Source organism: Corvus cornix, chromosome 5 (genome assembly GCF_000738735.6).
Source record: "Corvus cornix cornix isolate S_Up_H32 chromosome 5, ASM73873v5, whole genome shotgun sequence".
NCBI classification, from domain to species: Eukaryota; Metazoa; Chordata; class Aves; order Passeriformes; family Corvidae; genus Corvus; species Corvus cornix.
Window position 1 is genome coordinate 4,701,266 of NC_046335.1, and position 25,736 is coordinate 4,727,001.

At 46.8% G+C, this 25,736-nt stretch overlaps 2 protein-coding genes across 2 annotated transcripts; one reads left to right on the forward strand and one right to left on the reverse strand.

Annotated features, from left to right (window-relative positions):
* Window positions 1-3,351: 3,351 nt before the first annotated feature.
* On the reverse strand, window positions 3,352-16,974 carry LOC104687365 (potassium channel subfamily K member 16-like). Its single transcript, XM_010396445.4, has 5 exons — window positions 16,656-16,974; window positions 14,635-14,755; window positions 11,127-11,293; window positions 9,422-9,590; window positions 3,352-6,345 (listed from the first exon to the last, which is right to left on the reverse strand). Exons 1-5 carry the CDS (start codon window positions 16,848-16,850, stop codon window positions 5,987-5,989), a joined length of 1,011 nt encoding a protein of 336 aa, XP_010394747.2. The 5' UTR covers window positions 16,851-16,974; the 3' UTR covers window positions 3,352-5,986.
* A 5,377-nt stretch (window positions 16,975-22,351) lies between these two features.
* On the forward strand, window positions 22,352-24,265 carry LOC109143558 (inositol 1,4,5-trisphosphate receptor-interacting protein-like 1). The gene is made up of 2 exons (XM_039552151.1): window positions 22,352-22,422; window positions 22,777-24,265. The coding sequence occupies exons 1-2, from the start codon at window positions 22,352-22,354 to the stop codon at window positions 24,248-24,250; spliced, it is 1,545 nt and encodes a 514-aa protein (XP_039408085.1). The 3' UTR covers window positions 24,251-24,265.
* Window positions 24,266-25,736: the final 1,471 nt, after the last annotated feature.

Consider the following 25,736-nt stretch of genomic DNA (forward strand, 5'->3'; position numbering starts at 1 on the left):
CAAACCACATTTGTTCTTTGAGAACATCAGCATCTTTCTGGCTAATCCCTCTCAAGGAAGCCATGAAGTTAAACTGTAAATTGCACCTCCCTTCATTTTTCAATGACTCATGCTTGTTATTATTATTGTTCTGCTTATCAGGGTATCTCTCTTTCTGGGGATGTATTATTTCATGCTTCAGCATCTCACCACAAAGTACATATGTAGTTTCCAACCACAAATGTAAGAGTAATTGAAAGAGAACTTTGGAAAGTGTTTATTCAGGAGACATGTCTCCTAAATCATGTCGAACTGGTAATCAAATGGATTCAATAATTGCCCTAATTTTAACTCAGCATAATGAGTCTTTCCAAACCCATGGTGGAGAACTACCCTAATTGAGTCCAGAACCTCTTGTGATAGTAAATGCTGAATTTTCTAAACAGATTTGAGTTCATGTTCTGTGTTGGAGGTGAGACTGTCTGCAGGAATGCAAGAGCATGGGCAAGGCTCTGGAGGCAGAATTTTTGCTCCCCCCAGCTTTTTAGCCCCAGAATGGCTAAATATTGACTTTACTAGTAATGCAGTGAAGTCAGTGTTGCCCCAGTGTTGCCCAGACATCCATGTGAGGGATCGCAAAGGATCCCCTTCCTCACAGTGTGAAACCTGGTGTATAACCTATGTTCAAGATCACTTTGAATCCTGCTAGAATGGTACAAGGGACTTGGCTGGCACCAAAACCTGGGGGTTTTATTTCTTTGCATGTGATCATGAGGGATGGATTACAAACAAGCCTTTTCAGAGTGATTAGTTACGTTTGTTAAACCAGTTCTGAGCTGGATCCAGCCTTTTGGTCACGAGTCGGGTGAGAAAGCACAAGTCCCAAGTGTGACAGAGTGGAAAACAGCATGTGTGTGGCCCATGCTTAGCAATGGCTGTAAAAAACTTATCCCACTGGCTGTGTGATATTATATTAGCCAAGGAAGGTGTTCCACTGCTTTGAGTCGTGTCTCTGCTTCCAGAAAAAAATAATCTCTCCAAAAGAACTGGCTATTAATTGAGGGAGACCTCAAACGATCCCGTACAGCCCTCATACTAATTAAAGACAGATCAAAGTGTAGTTTCTCCTGTTCTCTCTGGAGGCAATTAAATTTCTGAGGGGAAAAATAATTCCTCATGTCTTTTGCTTGGTTTCAAGTGCAGAAATGCACACTGTTTCCTAGCTGGCAGCAAAGATGTGGGTGATGTATGAGGAGCAGCACAGACTGAATGCAGGAACATGCTGCTGCCATTTAATCCTAGATAATATATTTCACAATCTTACTCCTGGAGTTTTTCAGCAACTGGTTTAATGTATTGGAAAGTACTTGGCTTGCCTTGGAAATGTTTCCCATTTGAAAACAAGCTGCAGTGGGAGAGCTGGCAGTTGCACAGGAGGCTGCTCCATGAAAACTGGATTTCCCCGTGTGGCGCAGTGGGAATGGGTCACAGCGAGGGCTTTGAGCAGCTCCCAGAAAAGGCTCCAGGCTGCACAGATCTGCCAGTGGAGAATCCTTCTGCTTGGTCTCCAGAGGATTTCTGTCACTCCGTCACTTGGAAGAACAGGGATTTTGGAACAGATTTATTCCTGGTTTCTGTCCCTTGGGCAAGGAGAACGTGCAGAAGAAGAGCAAAGCCTGGCTTATACTCATGAATTAAAAATCTTGGGATTATTTTATATCTCCAGATGTGGAATAGAATCTCTGCTCTAATTCTGCTCTCAATTCAAGTCTATTTTTTTTTTAACCTCAGCAACTACAGAATGAATGCCTGGGTCTAGTTTATCAGTAAGCAATACCAGGACACCTGGTCCTGGCTGAGAGAGCCAGAGGTCTGATGCATGAGTTCGGGTGATACACTGAATTTTCTCTGGGGCCCTGTTACCTGCACAGGAATCAACAGTTCCTCCTCCCAAGGGTGATGTGAGGACAAGTCCTTCTGCTGTTGCGCGATGCTCTGAGGATGATAATGCTGGAAAAGGCTGCTTGCTCCAGCCCTGGAGAGATTTGTTACTGTGCCTAAGCCCTTCTGGAGACAGATTTATCATTCAGCTTAAGAACGAGGAACAATATCACATCCAAAAAAGTTGTTCTCCCACCCTGGCTCCCAGCTTTCCCAGGCTTTCCCCTTGCCTTTCCCAGCACAGAGGACCACACACCCTTTGGTGCTGGTTCTTCATTCCACATATCTGCACCTCTTATCTCCGCCCCTCGTGCTGCATGAGGCACTGCCTGCCCTCCAGGCTGCTGCAGAGTGGGCCAGCCCCACCAGGCCCCAAAGCCTGCACCCAAACCTGCCTTTTTGCACATTTTTTCCAGACCAATCCCTTTCCCTGTGGGAGAGGGGGTGGGAATGTGTGCCTTGACCCTGCAGCAGATATTATGAATAGGAAGCTTCTGCACAGAGCACATGATGGGAGGGCACCCCACCATTGGCACCTTGTGTGCTGCCAGTGAGGATCCTTCACATGATGGTTTGCTGGCAGAAAGGCATCACATCCCCAGGTGGCCTCCACAAAGCTGCCTCTGTGTGGGTATAAGGCAGGGACCTTGGCTGGACCAGTCTGAGGTGCCCATCCCCATCTCTTTCTGGAGAATGAGGCATTTTTTAGCCTTTTTGCAAGCTCCGGAGAATGGGATAAAAATACAGGGCAGTGTCCTCTGGTTCCCACTGATGCCATAGGTTTTAACTTTTATATTTTTCAAATTCTGTACTCCCTAGTGTGTAACTCTGAAGTTTCTTGTAGCCTGTTAATTTCTGCCCTCTCATGCCAGGTAGATATAACAAAGCCTCTCCAGGCCTGCTCTCCAAGGACACCCAGACTGTCCTAGGGCCAAAATGTGTAAACCAACATCTTAAGAGGGGGGTGAGCTTGGGGAAATTACATCATTAGCTGAAGTTTTAATTGGAGAATTAACCCTGATATGCAAATGAACCAAACCTATAAAAGGGTGAAGAACTCGTGACCTTTTGTCCCTCTTGGGGTCCATCTTGGCAGTGGCCTCTGGCTCCCCAGGGGTACCTTTGAAGGCCTTTCAAATAAATACCTGCCTTATTCCCTTACTCCTGTCTAGTCTCTGTTTTTAGATGGCCACTTCAGGCATCATCCCTAACAAAACTGAGCTGCACAATGGGAGGTGGAGTAAAGCTACCCAAACCTGGCAGGGAGGTGAAGGGAAAGGGTCTGCAGCACACAGCCACTGGAGGGCACAAGCAGCAAAGCTAAGACCCTTCTCCAAAAGGCCTCTGCAGGAATAAGGATTTGTGAATGGACAGCCTACTATCTCAGAGCAGTTGAGTTTCTCCTAAGACGTTTTATCTTTTTTTTTCTTCTTTTTATCCTTGTGGATGTGTTTTCTGTGTTCCCAGGCTGGCATCTACAGTTGAAAGGACACCTCAGTTCCTGGTGCCTGAAGGAAGACAGCCCCACGATGGCCATTCCTGGCTAATGTTTCCTGGATCCCTTGGCCTTGGATGACTTTTTCATTCCCTCTGTGCCACATCCTTACCCAGAAGCATGGCAGGAGGAATGAGTTAAAAAGTGAATTACCTGGAAATAGCTACACAGGACAGATCAACTCCTGGAAGTGGGAAGTGCTTGGGTTTCAAGGCTCATTGCTAAACACCCACCACGGCAAAGGAAAGAGAATTTGTCTTATTTTGCTCCAAGAGCCACTGCCTGGCTCTGTGCTTCTTGTTTACAGTCAGAGTCCACAGGATATCTGTCTTGCCCTTCCTGAAATGTCTAAAAAAAGCATCCTCAGTTGCTCTGTGTTGCAATGGGACATCAGCAGCTTGTTCCAGGGCTGGGTTGTGTTATCTGGCACAACAGGGAGCAAGTGGGACAGTGAGAAGAAGTTGAAGAAACCCTCCATTAGGTCTGGGTGACATCAGACACCAGGAACTGGCATGGAAGGAATTATGAGAGGCTGTGCAAAAAGACTATTGCTCCCCAAGGCAGGACCATCCCCCCTAAATCAGCCCTGACAGTCCCTACATTAGACTGGGAGTGGGGTTAATGATCCTTCTAGGAAGGGCTGGGAAAAAAAGAGAACAGAATGATGCCTGGAAAATATTAATGTGGGTTAATGCTTGGTGAGAGGGGAAAACAGAGAGGTGAAGAGATCCTTGCCTGGGAGCATCCAGCTGCTTTCTCTGCCTGGCTCTGGTGTTGTCTTGTGCCAGCAACAGGATTCTGGCTTGTACAAGGACCGCTGTGCCCTATGGTACCCCTGCTACCCTTCCTTGATTTCAGTCAGGTTTTGTTCCTGCTGCCTCATAAAGGTTTACTGACAGTGAGACATATGAGGTGAGAAGTCAGCCTTGAGGGTAACACTGGAAAATAATTTGTGGAGGGAAAGAAAGTACATATTTGGTTAGGTCTACATGCCAGGTCTTGAACCAGCAGAATTGCATTGGCAAGAAGCATGGCTCTGTTTGACTGAAATAGTAATGAATCCAACTTCAAGGCTGATTGCATCTTTATGACCTGAAATTGCTTTACAGCTGTAATTTATTCTCACTTTCATGCAGGAATAACTCTGGCATGGGCTGGTCATGCTGTAACTAACACCGGGAGGGTGAGCAAAGAAGAATTATTCAGTCTGAAAAAACAGGAGCTTGAGAGGCTCACAAAAACCTGTCAAGTGACAGGTTCAGCACTGTCACAGTGAGGGACTTGTGTACTAAAGCTATGGACTGCCATGTGGGGGTCCTGTGGGCGCTGATGCAAGTTCAGCATTTGGGCAAATTCATGGACTTTGATGTAGAGAGACCCCACGTCCTCTTTGGGCAGCCTTGTGCCACCAGCTGCTGGAAGAGGGGTTGGCCCCCTGTGCTGGGGCATGGCAGAGCTGCCTGATCCTGGCACTGCTGGGGACACATTAGGCATCGTCAGAGATGGTGTTGGATTGGACTGATTTTCGCTGTGATCACAGACACACACGGGATGTTTCGCCTCTATGACTGTGTCTGCCCCAACTGCTTTGCCAGCTCTTCAGGGTTGGGTTTTCATGCACTTTTGGCACACAGAAGGCCCGTGACACAGAGATCAACTCTTTGAAGGTCAGCATCTTCACCCAGAGATGGCCTGCAAGCCAGACAGCACGTCTGAAAAACCACACCCAGATCTGACATCCTTTTTTTTCAACCTTATTGAAGGTTCAGACACCACTCACATTTGGAAAGCCACAGCACCACAGAATCATTGCTAAATGGCTTTATAGTTCCTATGGAATCCAAACACAGCAGCAAGGACATCTCCCTTCAACCTGGTCTCTGTTCTTATAAAAAGCTTATAGAATTAAATGACTATAAAAATTGAACTAAAGATATGGGTTTATGTGTTCTTTATAAACACCATCAGACAGGTTTTTCAGAGCCACAGGGATAAAAGCTGAAACTGCCTTTATTCATCTCAGTATAAAACAGGAAGTGGTAGAATCAATCATTTCTAACATGCTAACCTTTTCATAACCCTGTCCATTAGATGATTCTGGCGTCTCTGAACTGAGCTCAGGCCATGTCATTTAAACGTGTCTTTCAGACCATAACACCTTATCCAATATGATGGCTCAAGTCAGGCATCTATTAAGTTATACACCCTTATTTCTTCTTCCAAAGGTGCTATGCAATGCCTCAAAAAAGCTTGTGCATGTCAGTTCCTGGAAGAGACATGGTTTCTTGCAAGCTGCAAAATCCAAATAGAACCAGCAAGCTCCTCCATACCCCTCCTCTGCATTTTTGTGAAAACACCTTAAAAACACCTTGCAAAGCAGGTGCACTTCTCAGGCTGTTAGCACAACTGAGCTGCAAACTGAGGAGCAAATTTCTTACCATTAATATTCAGGCTTAGTGTAACTGTAAGTCTTGAGTTCTAAAAGGTCATATCTCAGCAAAAGGTAGGAGAAATTTTATTTCTATGGGGATTTCTTTAGAATAATTAACTAGCAATTCTCCAATGAAGAATTCAATTCTCACATGTTATGGCAATAGTTTTGTTATTATAAAACACTTTTTTTTCATTTTTTGTGTGTTCAGAATCTGCTGTTAACGACTCCATTTTCTGTGCATCCCCTCCAGCATGTGGTGGTAGCAGTTCTTCTTCTGGAATGAATTGAACAGGCCAGCATCTTCTTTGCTGGCTTCCTACATTGTCCTTACTCACCTTTCCAATTTGCTGGAGATCATTGACAATTATTTTTTCAGTGTCTTCTAGTACTGTTGTCAATAAATTAAACAGCAGAGCAATCCAGGCAAGGCCAAAAAGAATCCAAATGGCCACGAGCACTCGATAGTAGGAAAAGTATTTCCTGTCAGACTGTTTACCTGAAGATAAGGGGATAGAAAGAAGGAGAAAATTAAAAAGTTAAAATTGCCTTGCCAGTGTAAAGTGGAACAGTCTAATGAATTCATCAATATGTTTTATAGTGAGTACTTTAAGATTACTTTTTCCATTGTAGTGGAGACTGTCAGCTCCATAGCATTAGGTTAAGGCGGGGCAACTCTCTTCCTGTTGCAATAAACTGATATATGCAATAAACATGATACAAATATGCTGGCCTGTCAAATGACACACAGGGATTGAAGCAAATAATTCTGTGATTGAGGTGAATTATCATCAGAGAAGGATATTTTTTCCCCCTTACTGCATATCAATCCCAGTTCAACTGCTGCATGCACAGGTAAATGAAATAATGTGGGAAATAATGTTCAATTGTATTGTATTGTCTTGGAATTACTCCCAAAGCAGAAAAGCAGAGCACAGTGGGCCACTGTAACCACACAACCATTAAATTATTATCTGGGTTATTGTAATTCCCTGTATTTCTATAGAGTGTGATTGTAACCTAATAAATATTTCCTTTAAATTACAGGTACCTGCGATCATACAAAGAGAGTACTTGCAATTCCTACCTCGCTTTTGAATGGCTTCAGGAGCTTCCTTCATTAAAAAAACTAGTGACTGATGAGAATTCACTGACACATGCCAAGAAGAGAACTTTCTGTGCTGGAAACCAGTGGACCAAAGCTTATTTCATGCAGTCTGATCCTCTTAGCATCAGCCAGGATCTCACACCCGCTGTTCTGCATGGGTCATTTCGTTTGATCCCTCACATGTCAGGAACCCACCCCAAATGTACAGAGAGCATTTGCTCCCACTGAACTTGGCCCCACACAATGTTTTCATCATGACACAGATGCTGTGGCCCCGGCACCTGCAGGAACACTTGGTGATAATGCTTATGGATTGCTCTAAGCCACTTCCAAGGGTGACTTCACGTAATTGGCAACACAGCAAAGTGCGTGGACAGGGAGATCACCACAAACCTCGTGGTGAACCTGCCCAGAAGGAGCCCAGGTGCTGGCAACTCTTTTCAAGTCCTTCAGTGCCCTGTACTGCATAGATCAATGTGCAAGATTTTTGCTCTTTATTATCCCAGAGCTCTGGAAAAGAGACAGCAGTGGGCAAGTTTGTCCTCACGGATAGGTATCCAACAGCTGCTTCTTTTTATTCTGCTGGACTTGATTGGCAAAGGGATTCTCAGCCTCAAAGCATCTCCTTGTTATGCTCTTATCTGGAGTTCATGATGTGGGGTTAACAAAGTCACAAGTCATATCTTTGTAATGTTAACCCAAAATTGGACTTCAGCAGTTTACAATGCACAGGGGGTTTCACCCTAGAGGTATCTCCTATAGATACATGTATTCCCAGCAGTTAAACCCAGTCTGAGCCATCTTCCTAGCATGTCTCCCTATCCCCAACAGGCTCAGCTACAAACCAGTTTTGAATTACTAAAATGCAAATCAGCTCAAACCTGTTCTGTTCCACTTGGCCAGTGCAAAACCATTTGTCATCTGTAAGCAATTCTCAGTGCATAATTCTCAGACCAGTCATTGATTCGGCTCGCTTCACTGTGAAGATGTGAAGTATTAAACTTATCCATATTTTATTACTGTTGTTAAGGCCCATTAAGCTAAATACTGGCACGGAAAAATATTTTAGCTCCAGTTAAGTCATCCTAACAAAGATGAAATCATAGAGCCATGAGGCCTATCTAATTGTTGTTTTAAAATAACAATTAAAAAGTTAAAATACAATTAATTGTATTTATAAAGCAATACTGCTGAAGAGGAGGAAAGTGCTATGGAAGTCATGGTTTTCAGGATGTGACTTGCTATCATTATTGTAAAACCCCTGTGATTTGGACAAGGAAAGACAATGCCACATTTTGATGCTCAGTTTTTCTCCTGCATGGCACCAGCCCCTCTCCACCTTTCTGTATTGCAGACTATTTTGAGGAATAGATTTTGAGAAATTATGGTCAGCAGTGACACATCAGTGTCTAGAAAAGTTTGAGGGCTTCCTCTGTCAAAGTCATCAGCCTTATGTAAGAAATCCTTCCAATGCTCCAAGGCCTGTCTAGCACCTCTGCAAAGCTTGAGAGCCTGGGGTTTGCTGTGTGGTGGATGTCTGTCCCCCACAAAGGCGTGTGAGGCTTCCAGATCCTCTGTGGGGACAGCACTAGTGCTCAAATATTAGCTACATCTTCCTTCACATATCCCCACTGAGGAGAAGTTCAGGCTGGCAAGATGCTGGCAGGACAGGTTCTTGTAGAAAAATCTTGGATCCTCCATGGAGTCCAGGTGCTTTACTGCTTCTTGTGTGGATGCTGATTTATCTCCTGGTGATTATTCTGCAGTTCCTCTGGAAACTTATTTCATGGAGTGTATTTTGTCCAGTGGATCCACAGAAATGTTTTGAGAAGCATTCCAGCATGCTTGAGTTCAGCTTAAAGAGTTTTTCTTTAGGGGAAATCCTAAACTCTGGCACATGAGGATAGAAAACCTCCAGAGATACTCAGGAGACTAAAGAAGGCCACTTTTGCAGTGATGTATATATTGAAGCTCTACTTCTAATAGTGTGAGTAGATTTACCCACACATTCCCATGATTGGGATTTCCACCTCTCAGTCTGTTGTGTAAAGTCATATATTCTGAAATGTGATCATTTATTTCTCCACTCTACGCTGTGAAACATAACTCTTAGATGGCTAAAGCAGTGATATAAGCCTTGTTTTGTATGACTGTCATCAACTGTTCCCTCTTGGTAACAAAAATTCCCAGGCTCATTGAATTCTCCCCCTGCACTTTCCCTCTCCTCACCAAAATACTTGTCTTCTTTGTACCCCAAAACACCTCATTTCCTTATATTTACATTATTTAGTGCTTTTATCAGCACATACAATCCCAGAGAAATGAGTACTTCCCCCAGAATTATACAAGGCAAAGACTAGTCAAAGACTCTGACAGATTTTTTCCTACGGTACATTCAGTCAACCCATGGGAATTACAGTCATTATCCTGGTGTTTTGACGTGCTTCCTCTCTGGAATCAACCTTACCTACTACATAATCTCCAAAGCCAATGGTGCTGAGGGTGATAAATGCAAAGTAAATTCCTTCGCTGTAGGACCAGCCCTCTGTTATCTGGAAGAAGACTGATGGCAAGCACAGAAAAACCAGGATCCCCGTGGCCAGGAAGAACAAAAGGGTCAGAAATTTGATCTTCTTCTGAAAAATAAACCAGTTCAGTTAGAATCATGATTTGAAGCACAAATAAGCTATATATAATAGTGGCTATTCAAAGTGGGTGGCTATCTAGGACCACAGGGACTGAAGGATTTCTGCTGAGTGCTTTTCCTCTGGATATGCCTTAACCTTGCTTGGAAGCAGGGGGAAGCAGGTGTTATGGGTGTTGCATGTCCACAGCAACCCTGGAAGATGTAGTCTTTTATCTGATTGTATCAATGACCATGACTGTAGGAGGAATTCCTATCTAATGACATTTACCAGAGTCAAATCATTTCCACTTATCACAAGGCAACTTCATTTTTAGTTTTCAGGTATTTAGAGTTGGCACCAAAAGAACGTTCAAATTTTCCTGGGAAAGCAGTCTTTTTTTATAAAACATAATTGCACCATTTCTGACAGTTACTGACTTTATTTCTCATTACATCAATGCCACAACTTGGCTCCTACCCAGTGGATATCTTACAACAAGAAGAATTTTAACTAATGAGCTCTTGATAAAGAAGAGCCTGGACAGTGACTTTTGAGCCATTCTAATTCCCGGCAGTCATGAAGAAGCTTTGACTAGAGAAAAAGCTTGTTATATGTAAAGATTTATCATCCAGACGTGCATAGCTTTTACATATAGAATTTTCTAAATCCAGATAACCTGGAAATTAATGGCAACTGTTGGATAACTTTTCATGCCTTCATGCATTGTGTACATGCTTGAGTCTGTATCTGATTGAGCCCTATAGTCTATTTAAGTTTGCCAGATATGACAAGAAATTCAGCAATCTGAACAGGGCTATCTGTCACAATCATACCTTGTCCTGAAAGAGAATTACAGTGGGAGACACAGAAAAGCTATTCTCACTTCCTCAGCAGTGCTGAGAGAAGGGGAGGAGCTGCAAATAAAATGGGGCATAAATCAGACAAGAGACATCCTGTCTGTAGCTTGTTACAGGTGTCTCCTCATCTTTCAGCAGCCGGGCTCAAATGGACAACTTCAGCCTGACGCTTCCTTTCAGTCAAAGTTAAGGGTGGAGAGGGACTGAAGGACTGGGTAGTTAGGAAGGGTAACACACTATGCATTGAGTCAATATCCATTGAAACCTCTACACCTCACCTAATTTTTACAGCCTTTCACAGCTCACCTGCTTTTTGCTGCCTCAAGGTGAGATGCTTAACCACCCTTACTGGTTTTAAAGGGATCCATGCACTTCCCTAGGGTGTTAGCTCCTGAGATAAATGTCTCACCAAGTGGGGTGGGATGCTCACTCTCTCCACTGATTGCTGAAGGGGGCTGGGTGTCTGCCATCTAAGTGGGAAGACAAAATGCATCCCTTTCTTTGAATATCTCCTCAATGGCTGACAGGTCTGCTTAGCTCAGCAAGGGAAGAATGTCTCTTTTCTTGTCCTAGCACAGTGTCTAACCCAGCATGAGAACAAATGTAATTGAGGATAAGGCAGCATAAAACTTGAGAAAAACACTAGAAATGAGCACATAACTGTGCCCAAGTAAGTAAAACCAGTTACCTTTCTCATTCCTTTCTCGTACAGGAATTTCCCCAGCTTCGTACAGAGTAGTGAGAGCATCTTACCGACACGGTGCAGAAAAACAATGTTCAGAGGGATTCCAAAAAGAGCAAAAAACACACAAAAGATCTGTCCCCCAGCAGTTTTAGGATGTAATGTGCCATAGCCTATAAAAAAAATGATGGGTCAGAGGAGATATTCCAAAGAACTGGAGCAATCCACAGTCACATTCTCCCCTATCCCAATCCAGCCTGCCTTTGACCCTAATAGAAGTGTCTAGTGCTTCTCAACCCAAATGCACTCTTTTTTCCTCTGAAAAAAGCAGCAGGCAAATGAAGTGGTTCGCCCTGCATGTTTGGGGGAATGCAGGGAGCACTGTGTGTTCCCAACACAGCCTTAATGGGAACAAAAATACAATCAAGAAGCAGTTATGGGAAACATGCTCTGCCCTGCGATAAATACATGGGAAGTCAGAAAATAGAAGTCTGAAGATCTGGAAGACATCAGGGCTGGAGTCCCAGGCTGCTAGAATCACAGGCAGCCATCTCCAGCTTCTTGACAATCTGCCTGTGTGTTAGTGACCTCCCTGGCTAAATCCCAGGAAGTTGGTATGTTCAGACACTGACTCCAGTCCCAAGGCAGCGCAGTGTGCATTAGAATAGATGGTGCTAATTAGTCCAGGCCTCGCTGGTGGCTAACTTATTCATGCCAGAGAGATATTTGTCTTAAAGTCCTACTAAGAGAGGATTTATGTAAGTAGTGGGACAACTCCAAACATGTTGTTTAGTCTCGAGACTCTTGGACCCCATGAGGAATATCCCTCAGTGCAAGAGTGCTGAACTTTGTGTATGTCTTTACGCTATCAGTGACCCTGGGAAAAGGCATTTCCCAAGCACAGTTCATCTAAAGGCATCCATTACTTGGAAAATGCAATGTTTTCTTTGGGGGAAAAGACAAAACAACTGAGTGATTTTTTTGGCTACTAGATCCCCAAATGCGTGAGCTGTCTTGTGCTCCCTGTTGCATAAATATTCCACTTTCATTTAAAAAAAGCTGGTGAAGAGGAGTGGAAGTACCTGATGTACCTTCATAACAGACCTTTGTGATGAAGGAGCAGAGAAACAGGCAGGTTTGGACATTTCCTGGGACAGCCTGTGTTCCTGCACTGGTTTTGGCTGGGAGAGAGTTAATTTTCATCATATTAACTGGTATGGGGCTGTGACCTGAATTTGTCCTGGAAACAGTCTTGCTAATTCAGAGATGTTTCGTTGTTGCTTTGTAACCCTTGCACAGAGTCAAGGCCTTTTTTGCTCCTCACCCCACCTCACCAATGAGGAGGCTGGCACAGGTGGACCCAGCTGACCATAGGGACATTTAAAACATGGGGGAATAAGAAGGAAGTGGGAAATATTCAGAGTGATGGCTGTTCCTCTGCTGCTGCACTAGACAGGCTGAAGCTCCAGTGTGAACTTGAGTCAAAGGGGCTGTGACCTGTGGATGAATCCATGTGGGAGCAGGACATCCTGAAGCATCTGTGGGTCTGGATAAGACCAAGCCAGAGCAGGTACATTTCAAAGTGCATGTGGCCATGGTTATGTCTGTGCCACAGCAGGTGCACCTCTGAAGGGATTGTGGCCCAGGGATGAGGCCCTGCTGCAGCAGGTACTCTGATCATAGAACCAGAGAATATGGTGAGTTCAAAGGGACCCATCTGGGTCATCGAGTCCAGCTCCTGGCCCTATGCTGAACACCCCAAGAATCCCACCCTGTGCCTGAGAGCATTGTTCAAATGCTTCTTGAGCTCTGTCAGGCTTGGTGCTGTGACCACTTCCCTGGGGAGTCTGTTCCAGTGCTCATTCACCTTTTGGGTGAAAAACCTTTCCCTTACATCCAACCTAAACCTCCCCTGACACGACTTGAGGCCATTTCCTTGAGTCCTATCACTGGCCACCACAAAGAAGAAATCAGTGTCTCCCCCTCCACTTCCTCTCATGGAGATGTTGAAGACCGCAGTGAGGCCTCCCCTCAATTTTCTCCAGGCTGAACAGACCATGTGTCCTCATCTGCTCCTCATAAGGCCCCTCCAGACCCTTCTCCATCCTCATGGCCTCCTTTGGACACTCTCTAATACCTTAATATCTTTTCTATTTTGTGTTGCCCAAAACTGCACACAGCACTCAAGGTGAGGCGGGAAGCATGGGAACCTGTGTGTGAGGCCAGGCTGGAGCAGCTCAAAGCTGCTCAAACCCACGACAGAGCAGGAACACCTGCTCACAGGTAAGTCCTCATTTGGAGCAGATACAATCTAAGGGATCACAGTCTGTGGAGAAATCCAAGCTGGAGTAGAGCAAAGGGAAGAGTTCATTGCACTGTTAAATGATACAACCTGGCTCAAAGGGGCCGGGGTGGAGATTGTAATGGAAATACCTTTAAATTGTTGTAACCCATGATTTAAGTTGCATGTTATGGGAATTACTAGAGCAGGAACCAGGGGAACCAGAGGAGGAGAAGCCTGGCAAGAAGCAGCTGGAGTGCAGCAGTGACCCGACCTGAGCTGGCTTTGGTGCTCATTAATTCCCCCCAACACATCTCCTCTCCTATCCTGAGTGACCACTTTAGCAGATTGATCCCAAAGTCATGGGCTAAACCAACTCATTGGACATTTGTGGACCTTTACGGACATTTTGCAGACATTTCACAGGGGCAATCTGTAGACTAAGGGAATAGTATCCGTGTATTACATTAAAAGATGGGAAGAGTGGTGTTGAGTAATGAAAATATATTGGATACTGTGAGACCTGAGCATGATCTAAATGCTATGAAATGGGGGGGGGGGGGGTGGGCTGGCTTTGGCTGAAATACAGTTAATTTTCCTTGGGTTTGTGCAGGAAACAGTGATGCTAATTCAGAGGTGTTTTAGTTTCTGGTTTGCAGTGCTTGCACAGAGTCTGCTCCTCACCCCAGCCCACCAGTGAGGAGGCTGGGGGTGCACCAGGAGGTGGGAGAGGATACAGCTGGAACAGCATTTGCCTTTCACCTTTCCATTTGTTTTTCCTCCTGGCATATTACTAATTGAATATGTGAATTAACAGCTCAAAACAGGTTATGGAGACAGTGCCCAAGCCCCAGAAGGATTCACTTCTTTCCTTACATTTTTTTATGCTTTACAGCACTCTCAGATTTAAAGCCTGGAATAAACACCAGGAAAGTGAAGTTTATATCTCACCCACAAATGTTAGCAGAGTGAACATTTTAACAGATGGCTTGAAAAGAAGAAACAAGTGGGAAATAATAGGAAAGGCCACTGATTCTTGACAAGCCAAAATAATGCATGAACAGCTGTGCAGTAGTAAGGTCTTAGGACCAAGTCCATGCCTGCTTGCCACCCATGACAATGAAGCATTGGAGTTTTTATCTTGAAAAGCATCATCCATTCATGTCCTAAAAACCAGACATAATAAGCACCACTCACACACAAGCACACATAAATGGAAAGCATTAGACCTACCTATTGTGGAGACAACTGTGCCTGCAAAGAAGAAGGAGTTACTGAAATCCCAGTTGCTTTCTTCAAACTGTGATTCATTTCCAACAGGGTATACTCCATTTTGAATGGCTTCAATCAGGTTCTGGGAGAGAAAGCAAAGTTTAGTATTATTATGCCTGATTTTCTCAAGTGCTTGCTGCAAAAATACAGGTTTAACTCCTTTCCTGTGAGTACCACTCACCTCACTTCAGAGGTAACCTGACACTATTCACACCTTCACCTCCAAGGCTGGGAAGCCATTATCCAGTGGTTTTGAGTATTCAGCTTCTGCCCTGTTTGTGCTGACTGCTCTAGTGGGTGTTTGGAGAGAAATTGTTTCTCTTAGTGTGGCCAAGGACCTTGTTTCTTTCAGGCCAAGTAGCTTGGAAAATCATAATCCTGTGGGTGACTAGGATGTGGCAGAGCACTGGCTTAAGGGACGGGGGGTGGCTGGTTGCTAGATTTGGACTTGCCCTCAAGATGGCAGTGGTGGATCCAGGATCTGTTTGCCCACCTGTATGAGCAGTGACTCGGATCCCTCCTAGGGGTGCATCAGTGTATTGGTAAGTGTCACAGAATTAAATTCAGAGAAAGTCCGTTGATTTGCAAAGCCTGACATACACACTCTTCTCCAAACTGCATGCAGGAATGCACATGCACAAATTTACATATTTACACACGCATTCACAAAGGTGCCTTTGAGAGGAGGTTGGAGGAACATCTGTCAGAGATGGTTTGGGTTGATGGCTTGGGTTGCCCTGCCACGCAAGGCTTGAGTAGATGTTTCTTCCACACTTCTTCAATGCTATCATTTATCACTTTATGCATTTTCAGACTCTTCCTTGGTTTTAATTCTAAGTCCCGTTATTTTTTTATCTCTTTTTTTTTTTTAAAGTTAAAAGGAAATTTATAAAGCAAACAGTATCCAGTTGTCCCTGTCTTCAGCAAACAGAGAACATTGGACTGGACATCTGGAAGGCAGGCTGTTTTGTACAGAAACAGCTGAGATAAAATCCAGGACAGAGCCCTGCCAGAAGCAGGACATGTGCTGGAATAAATTGCACCAGCAAAGTCTTCCTCCCAGCTTCTTCCCTAACTATGTTTTTTGCTGTTGTCTCAGAAAATCAAGGCTAACAAAAATCATTTCCACAGCTATTGCACAAAGATTTGTCTTAGAAGCTCATCTTTCTTTTTTACCTTCTCTCCTACCCATAAAAAACAACCAAGGTGAAGAGGATGCATTCATGGGTGAAGCAGGGGCTGAAGGGCTGAATTGCTGGTTGTGCTATTAGAAACACCAGTTCTCCCCCGCATTTCCTTATCCTGTGAACTGGCCCATTGCGAGCTCCATTAGTTTTCCACGAGGAAATGCTTCCAGCAAGGCTTGCACTCCTCATTTTCTCCTGCATTATAGCAGATAGAGCTATGAAATACCCAAGTTGAAGAGACAGCCATATTCATCTTCATCTTCATCTTCCTGTGCCATGATCAGAAACATTTTCCCCTGGCCGGGCTACCTGTTTCACTTCTGCAGCATCCTCAAAAACTAAACTCTGATCATGCCACCCTCCTTGTAGTTATTTGGAGGGTTTTTTGTTGTTTTTTTTTTCCATACAGACCTTTCCTTACTGTTCCTTTGTGCTGTGACTGTTGTAAGGGGTAGCCACACCTATTCATTTCAGACAGCCTCATTTTTCTTGCCATGCTACCCATTGTTTATGAGCACAGCTCCACTGAAAGCAGAATCAATGGGAGGCAAGACCCCAAAAAAACAGGATATTGTGGGATGGGGATTCTTAATAGCTAACACACACAAGGTTTTGTCCAGCTACACAAGCGGTATTTACCATCAGAGTGAGCTGCCTGCTCAGACTAGAGAGGGGTTTGCTGGAAGCATCCAAGTGACCACAATCAGAAGGAAAGCAGTGAGAGTTACCTGTGTAGGAAACAACATCTGATGGGGAAACAGGAGGGAGAAAGGATTTCCACAGGGCTCCACTTACCTTCATGAACTGCTCCATCTCTGCCACCGTGAGCTGCGTGAAGTTCTGCAGAAAAGCCTCCTTCATCTGGGCAGCTGCCATTTTCTCCTGCTTCTCGGCGGTCCTCTCCAGTGCCTGGAACACGGCAGCACCCACCAGCAGGTAGACAAAGTAGCTGGCCACCAGCAAAGCTGTCTGCAGCTTGCCACTGCACATGGCCTTCAGTGCGACACAGCAGGGGATGGGGAGCGAAAGGTGACGACTGTAAATCCCTCACACTCCTTGGAAGCCTCCCCCGGGCAGGAAGAGCCCTCCCAGCTCTGGTTTCCGCTGGAATCCTGCACTGGCAGGGACAGCGAGCTGCCAGATGCATTCATTGGGAAGTTGGGGGAAAAAAAAACAACACCACAACAAACCCAAGCTCCCCCCCCCCCCCCCCCCGCCGAGAAAAAACTTTCCACTCTATGGGCTGCAAGTTGTTTAGGGATTTCCTCTTGTCTGTGAAACTCTCCCTCACTGAGTTCTCAGAAAAAGTGGGTCAGGATTTGAGGAGCTGGCAGGTGGCCATCAAAAGGCTCTGGGGACAGGTGAGAATAGTCTGTAAGGGGTCCTCAGTGAAGTTTGCTTGAAAAAACATTGTTTGCCCTCCTGCGTCTCCTGCTGAGTCCAAGAACTGGACAAGGCTCTGATCCCAGGAGCTCCTTCTTGCCCTGTGTTCGGGGGCAGCCTCAGGGAAATGCAGCTGGCCTGTTCTTTTGGACTTTGCTTGCCCACTTGCAGCACAGGGCAGGGTCATGCAGCCCTGCAGAGTCTCAACACTCAGAGTAAAACCTTGGACACACAGGCAAATGGCTGTGGGTTGCAAATGTGACAAATCTGAACAGGTTCTTCTGCCAACAATTCCTGTGCAGTGCATCCAAGAGAATACACTACACTGGTACCGGGTGCACAGTTAGATGGATAAAAAAGTGGCTCTGCCATCAGATCCGTGGAGTCATAAAATCATAGAATTGTTTTGGTTGGAAAAGACCTCTAAGACTATCAGACCTGGTGCTTAGGGACATGGGTTAGTGGTGGGCTTGGCAGTGCTGGGTTAATGGTTGGACTCAATGATCTTAAGGGTCTTTTCCAACCGAAGTGACTGTGATTCTCCATTACCTACAGCAATGTAGCATCTGCTGATTTCAGAAGGATGGTTCTCATGCATCCAGAAGTCACTTATGTAATTGTCAGAGCCTGTTCCCATCAGTTTCAAGGAGAATTTGGGTGCCACTGAGAAGAATTTGTAGGGTGGGGGCAGGAAGCCCTTGAATGAAGACGTTGATTTTGGAACAGACAGCAGACAGGTCTGACAGCTGCACCATGGACATTGTTAATATTCATTAACTTTCTTGACTTTACATTTTCCAGCATTTTCATTTGCTTTGTGTGTAATTTCTTTTGTATTTCAGCAGGTGCCCTACTTTAATAATGTAAAAACATTGAAGCAAATCACCCTTTGAAGAAGCATTTAAAATATAACACCTATTCTGCTCTTCAAGTCTTTGTGTTTTTATTGAGTTTGAAAATACCAAGAAAAGGCAGAGACTCTGGGATTAGTTTTGCAGAACTGGTGTAAACAAGATGCAGCACGTGGCTTCACTCTGTCAAGTGCAGGTTGTCCTTTCACATATAAATCTGTTTGACCTTAGAGGAAAACAGGAAGACTATGAATGAAGGTAAGCAGCTTCAAATACCCTTACATGTTTAAAGATTTTCCGTAGGGTTACTGGAAAAGGGTTTGTAGAAACAGGATGTGTCGTGTTTCCTTTAACTTCTTTTGAAGCTACAAGTCAAAGGTGTTCTTATTCCTTGAATTTAAATTATTTCTATAAAATAAAGGCAACTATGGCTCCATCCTTTTGTGTCTCTCAGTCTCCCAGTCCCAAAAGATAAGAGCAATCCCTTTACATGTACAAATGCAGCATGTCTTCACCATTCACAACAGATGTGAAGATAATACAAGTGGATTATTTCCTCAGTTCATCTGAGGGGAAAACAAATGGAAAAAACATGAAACTCATGGAATATCATGAGAATTTCGATATTGATGGCAGCTGCAGTGGTTTGACTGAGTGGGTAAGATGCCAAGAAACCTCATTTTTCTTATGCTATCTCCTCCAAGCTGTATATATATACTAAGTTGGGTTTCCCCCTAAGCACCTCTCCAAGATAGCTGGTTTGCTATTCATGCCTGCATCTCCAGAAGCCTTTGATTGCAAGGTAAATTAGTGACTTTGGTTTTTTCTCTAGCTCTGGAACAGGGAATACACATCAAACTTTTCTCAGTCTGTTTTTTCATACTAAGAATCTTTAATAACCTTTATTAACTGCTACAGATTGTTTGTATGTGAGAGGAGCATCCCACCACACAGCATCTTGTTCGTACTTGGGTTGACACTTCCACAGGGAACAACGAAGAGAAAGCACATTTCACTTCTGGGATGTTTGCAAATAAGTTGCTTTGAGGAAGAAAGGAAGGGGGAATTCACTCAGTGAAATGCTTTACTTGAAGCCATTCCTCATAAAGGTATTTTCCATTAGCAGTGACTGTTGTCCTCTCCTCATTTTGCCTAGATTAAAAACTGCAAAACATGTTCTTGGTGGAGGTTGCTAGAGCTGTACTGCCTGTTATAGTCACTGAGTGTCAGCGGCTGGAGGCAAAGCACCATTATTAACTCAGTTTCCCCCCACAGGGGTCTGGGTACTGGGTTAGCTTGACACCATTCCCCCCAGTTATGAAAACTGAGCACTTCCCAAGTGCTGCGAGCTGCTGTAGGTACAACACCCTCATCCAAGGGCTGATGCTGGCACATCACACCTGCTTCAGAATCAGTGATGACCTGTCTAGATGGTTTGGAAGGTAAATGGGGACACTGTTTCTGGTGAACCAGCAGCCATTACCTTTATACATTGGGAGATCATGAATACATCCCATCTAGGTGCAAGTTGTCATAGAAATCAAAGAAGTCATAGAATGGTTTGGGTTGGAAAGGACCTTAAAAATCATCTGCTTCCAACCCCCCTGCTATGGGCAGGGAAGCCACTGCATCAGGAGGGGCCATGCTCAGGGCCTCATCTAACCTGGCCTTGAACACTGCCAGGCAAGGTAACAGAACCCTTCTTGCTAATCAAAACAAATTACTGCTGGCATCAGCTCTTCTCTCGTGCTCCCCAATACCTTGGGCCATATGGTCTGACAGATCTATTCAATGGCATTTGTTTCTCAAGAAGGAGCTGAAGAAATGGAAGCGAGGCCTCAACACTGTAGCTTTCAGTTGTGGAAAACCAACAGATCCAGCTACCAAGTGGAACGCTTCTCCACAACCCAAAAATTGACAGGACTTCTGCTGGTCCAGTTCCTTCAGGACTGCCCCACTGCCACCTAACCTGTGGCTTGTAGTGACAGCAACAAGATCCACTGGGCTGCCCACGGCTGTGGTGAGTTGGGGTGTAGTTTCCTGGCAAGGGTGATGGCAGAACGTGGCTATCATGGCACTGCAAACCTTGTGCCCAGGTGCAGTGAGGGCTGGCAGCTCCCTCAGGGCCCGGGAGCAGGGAGCTGGGTGCGCTAACACCGTGATCTGTCTGTCCCACCGCCCCCATCCAGGGATCTGGAGGCTCTCAGCAGTTTCAGCCAGCCCTGCAGAGTGTTCATGGAGCATTTTCATAGGGACGAGACAGGAGGAGTTCAAGTTGGGAAGTCATCCTGCCGTTCAGCCAGGCAGGGCTGTGGGGCCCAGGCCAGGCAGGGATGTTGCTCTGCTGCTGGGCTTGGCTTGCTGGGATGCATGGCTGGGCTGGGCAGGCTGGAATGGGCAACCTGCAGTGCCACTGGAACAAGGACTGACAGCCCTTTGGGCTGGAGGTGGATCCTGGGCCATGGAGGATAGAAGGGAAGCTCAGGTGGGTTGGTCATGGCCTTGGCAGACATGGAGGTGGTGTCTGGTAAGGCAGTTTATTATTACTTTTTGTTCCTGAGCTAGGAGAGATCCATGACGCAGTTAAGGGACCAGGGAAGGAGGAGCCATGCTGACTTCTTCCAGCTGCATTATTTACCCCGTCCATCGCAGGGAAACCCACATACTGAGATCCAGTGGAAATTGAGGGCAGGGAGCATTTCCTGCCTGTGACACGATGTGGTGGGACAGGGTTTTCTTACACTGAGTCCTGCTTTTCCTCCTCCACACTCCAGTCATACCCACAGTTCAGTCATTTCCTTTTTCTACATATGGCATCTTGCTGCAGCATCATGCATTCTGTGTCCTTAAGCAGATCATAGCCTGAAATAAATTCCAGTTTAATGGAAAATATTATCAGTTTCTGTGGGAATTAGTTACCATATGATTGTGGTTGTACTTCCTGTTGTGCTTAGGGCTAAAACCATTAAATGATCTGTATTTTTTACACTTTCTTACAGTTCTCCTATAAATATCTATTCCTCATAACTGGTCAGAATATTCAGTCTTCAAACGTGGGTCATTTTGGTTTTTATGCTGTGATCTTATGCCAGATTATTAAACACTTAGGCTAAAGCTGGATTCAACAGAGACCCTCACACTTCCTAGTTTGTTATTTCAGGTCTACAAAGCCAAATTCCTGTGGATAGCTATCAGCTGTCAAGGAAATGGGCTGACATCCATGAGTGAAGAAAATTCTGAGGTTGGTCACTTGCCTTTGGTAGACAGCTGAGATAAGAGTTCTGGTGTTCAGGAGGTAAGGGTTGCTGTGTAAGGCAACCCAGCATGGAGAACTATCCAAGTGCTGTGTGTCCTGGCCAACAGCATTGGCAAGAGTCATCAGCTGAGCCCAGGAAGAAGGGAGAGGTGTGGTAAAGATATTTTAAGGTTTGGTTTTATTTTTCATTATCCCACTCTGATTTGACTGGTAGCAAATTAAATATGTTTCCCCAAGATGAGCCTGAGCAATCTCTCTGTTCTTGTCTCAACCCACAAGTCTTTGGTCCTTATTTTCTCTCTCTGTCCAGCCAAGGTCAAGCGGCCACAAGCAGTGAGCACTGCTGCCTGCATTCCCCACCAAAGTGAGGCACAGACACTCAACAGATGAAGCATTTGCTCAAGATGCCATTTATTGGCATCTTTGCACAGGGTGAAGCTCCCCGAGGGATTGCACTCTCTCAGAAAGGGAGGGCATTCAGTGTCCATGTGGCAACAGGAGTCTCCAGTTCCAGGCTCCTTGCCACGGCCTCTTCACCTTCGGATCTGACTCCCAGAGTGAGCTTTTGATGTTGAAGAAGGGTCAGCAACAATTTCCAGTGCTGACAAAGCAGTGTCTTCTCCATGTCCTGTGTGCTCAGGAATGTGGCACCTGCTCCCCAGGGAGTCATGGATGGGTGGCGACTCCTCCTAAACCATAGTGAAGGTACAGAGGCCCTTTTGAGGTACCACATACATGGACCCAACACAGTCAGATCTTCCACTCCACTGCAAATTGTGTCAGCAGAAGAGCTCCTCAAGCTGCAGCTATAACCCTTCTGGAAGGTTCTCACAGAAACGACACCTGTAGTCCTTCCCCTACGTGACCCGCAGTTTGGTCTGCTCTTTGTGGGTATCTGGTCTTTGATTGCTTCAGGCCACGCTGAGTGGCTGAGTGGGGGGGGGGACGAAAGGCAAGGCTCACTTGGCTGTGATGTGCTGACACCTGTGACATCACGGGCGATGTGTCACAATGGGGGCAGCTACCAAAGGCCCCAGCAGGTAACGCTGGCCCTGTATTGCTTGGGCAAGCGGTGAGTGCACACGTGGTGGGGAGGCTGGGCTGGGGACAAGGGCTGGGGCAGAAACGCTGCACCCGGGGGAGGGTTCTCTGGCTGCACAGGGCAGGGACAGCCCCTCATGGGAGAGCCTTGGCCAGGGCACGGTGCTGCTGCTGCTGCCGCTGCTGCTGCTGCTGGGGCAGCGGGACAGGCCTTGCTGCCTGCCAGCTGTCTGGGGCCCTGTCCTTCCCGGCCCCAGGCCCCTGTCATTCCCGTCCCTGCTGCCCCCACTGCCGGCTGCCTCCCTCCCCGCCCCACTCAAGGCCTTCTCTCCATCCTCCTGCAGACCATGGGTCACTGGCTATTCTGGCTCTTGCTCTTGCAAAGCCTTATCCCGTACCCGCAGCCCGCGGGAGATGCTTTGGATGAGGCCAGGCGTCTGAGCATGGAGGTGCATGCGATGCACCAGGAAGTGGAGAGGATTCTTCTGGAGCGGGAGGTGGAGCAGCTTATGCTGAGGCAGAGTGGAGGGGCCTGGGGAGACCTGCCGTGGTCTGCCTTGCAGCACTGGCAGGTCTGGGATTTTGCTGGGCTCCTGCTCCTTCTCTCGGCCCCATGGTTTTTCTGGAGGAAAAGAAGCCGTCAGGCACAGATCAGTGTGGAGGAGGAGGAGGAAGAGGAAAAGGAGAAGGAGGAAGAAGAAGACGAAGAGGAAGGGGACCAGACATGGGAATATGATCTGAGATGGCTTCTAGAGGAGCGTATACAGTGGCCTGTACAGGACCTGCAGACAGGCTGCAGGAGGACAACGGCCCTGATGGACAACTTCATAACTGTCCTCAGGCGTGCCTTGAATGGCACTTTCTTGCCGGTGCTGCAACGAGCCATTGGTTTTGGCAGTGCCTTTGAAGGTTGGACAGCCCGTGAGGAGGAAGTTGTGTACCGCGTGCTCGTGCCCATGACTCCTCCCCAAGGGCACACCTTCCACCTGGAGCGTGACACTGAGGAGCAGAGGCCCGGCAGGAACTTCCGTGTCCGTGTGCAGCTGGAGTGCAGCTGCCCGAGGGAGCAGCAGGGTGCGAACCTGCTGTGCTTCCTGCACCACCCCGAGGAGGTTAGGAGGAGGAGTCGGCAGCCCAACCTCCTAGACACCCTGTGCACCGGCGCCTACCTTGACGTGCGGAAAACTGCCCGCTGGTTGTGCCAACTGGTGAGAACAAAGTGGTGGCGTTTGCCCCAGTCACGCAGCTGGCGTTTAGTGCTGCTGCCCTCCAAACGCTCCTGCAAACTCAGGCTGACCAACGACCAAGGAAGCTTCCGGGTGAAGGTGCTGTTCGGGGTGCGGAAAGGCACCTCAGACATCTTTGTCAGCAGCCGGCCTCAGGGGGCCCACACCCCAAGCACAATGTGGCCTGAGACCTACACCGTGGCAGAGACAAAGTTCTTCAGGCACATGGCCAGGCAGGCCCCCCAGGACAGCTCACACCTCAAATGCCTGCAGCTCTTGGCCGGTGTTCTTCCGCGCAAGGACTTCTCCATCTATTGCGTGAAGACCATTGTCATGCGCCTGCTGAACACCGTACCGCTGACACAGTGGCACAGGAGATATTTTGTGCTTCAGCTCTCGGATATCCTGGAGCAGCTGCGCTTATCCCTGGAAGAGAAACACCTTGTGCATTTTATTGTGGGCAACCAGAGGCTTCCAGAGGAGATCAGTCTGCCCCCAGACGTACGAATGGCTGAGCCACACAACCTCCTCCGCTACCTGGCGCAGGATCCGGCCGCCCATTCCCAGGCAATGGAGGCCTACCTCGATCTGCGCCAGTGCCTGGCAAGAGTGCTGGCCTATGGCCATTTTTAGCGGGGCTCAAGCACAGAGCTGTGCTTGTGGGGCCGGCAGCTGGCCGCAGAGAAGCCCCTCATTGTACAGGGGAAAAGAGGGAACAATGTGGGACACAGAGAGGGAAGGGAAAACGCTGTGCAGCAGCACTCTGCCAGCAGAAGCAGCAGCAGCAGCGGTGTCATCTCAACAGTCTCCTCAGCACCGCATGCACTGATGACCAGGTTGGCTACACAGATCGGGGACCACGCAAGAGGAAATACTCCGATTCCCTTTTGTGTTCTCTGGGCTCTGTGGGCAGAATCTGCTCCCTGGGCTGCAGCTGACGCAGACCTGAGCGTGCAGAATGTGGAGAGGGCACTGCTCAAGAGGCAGTGGGAATTGCTGCCACACCTTTCCTCTAGAGCAAAAGAACTTTCGGGGAGTCAAAGCTGATGGAGCTGAAGAGGCCGTGGCCAGGGGCCTTGTGAGAGAGACTCCCATTAGCACCAGGCCTGTGGCTGCCCCCAACTCTTTCTTAGACTCCACTTTCCCTCTGAGAGCTTCACCTTGTGCAAAGATGCGGATCTCCAAATCCCAGAAGAGTTAACGTTTGGAAGGAGCACCGGTGGGATCATCTTGGCCAGGGCTGCTCCAGCAGGGTCTTCCCGCTGCGCCTTGCAAAGCACTGCGTCCGGACGGTTCTTGACTATCTCCGGCGAGGGAGGCTCCACAACCTCTGGGCAATGTGCTCCAGTGCTCGGTCACTGCGCTGAATGCCAGATGTGCTGCAGACTTGCTGGAAATCAGCGAAGAATTGACGGGGCAGGTTGAGAAAAACAGGAGCTGGGCCTCTCACCTATGTGGCCCTTGGCTCCAGCAAGGCCCAAGTACAGAATGACGTCCGGAGTGAAGCAGAGGCCTCTCGGCGCCGGGTTGTTTCCCTGAGGCCCAGAAGAACCCCTGCACCTCTAGCACCGTTGGCCTCATTCCCCTTCACTGCGCAGAACAAGCTGGGTTACGAATCTGCACTTTCAAGGAGAAGAGGATGCATGCAAAGACTCTGGCCCAGGTGCCACGGCCTCTCCTGCCGCCTCAGCAGGTGCAGGGCCACAGCAGGGTTGATTCTACCTCCCTGTATCACTTCCTTTTCCAAAAAAGGTCACACAGATCTGTAGGTACAAAAATGCTGTTAGTGAGGATCTTCTTGTTATTTTTCTAAGTCCGTGAGAGACTTTTCTCTCTCACAGAAGAGGTAGCAGGGAATGTAAACAACCAAGCCACCTGCAACCTTGGAAAGTCTTGTTTATGGTATAGTAGAAAATATTTTGATAATGGATGTTTTAGGATTTTGGCCAATCACCCCCAAGGGGTGGCTGGTCCTTTGTCCAATTAGACTATGAAGAAAAAAGTCTATAAAAGAGTTTGTAAAATAATTAAATAAATCAATCTTGCTGCACAATTCCTGCCTGCTGGATCTTCTCCTCCTCCTCCTCCCTATAGCTGCGGGACACGGTGATATACCGTA

Bases quoted from the DNA above. Each gene is read 5' to 3' on its own strand.
- LOC104687365 (XM_010396445.4), bottom strand. From the start codon at position 16,850: ATGTGCAGTGGCAAGCTGCAGACAGCTTTGCTGGTGGCCAGCTACTTT. The intron at 14,756-16,655 runs GTAAGTGGAGCC...TTTCTCTCCCAG, and splicing joins AGATGGAGCAGTTCATGAAG to AACCTGATTGAAGCCATTCA. The intron at 6,346-9,421 runs GTAAGGTTGATT...CCTTATCTTCAG, and splicing joins CTTTGGAGATTATGTAGTAG to GTAAACAGTCTGACAGGAAA.
- LOC109143558 (XM_039552151.1), top strand. From the start codon at position 22,352: ATGTGTCACAATGGGGGCAGCTACCAAAGGCCCCAGCAGGTAACGCTG. The intron at 22,423-22,776 runs GTGAGTGCACAC...GCTCTTGCAAAG, and splicing joins CTGTATTGCTTGGGCAAGCG to CCTTATCCCGTACCCGCAGC.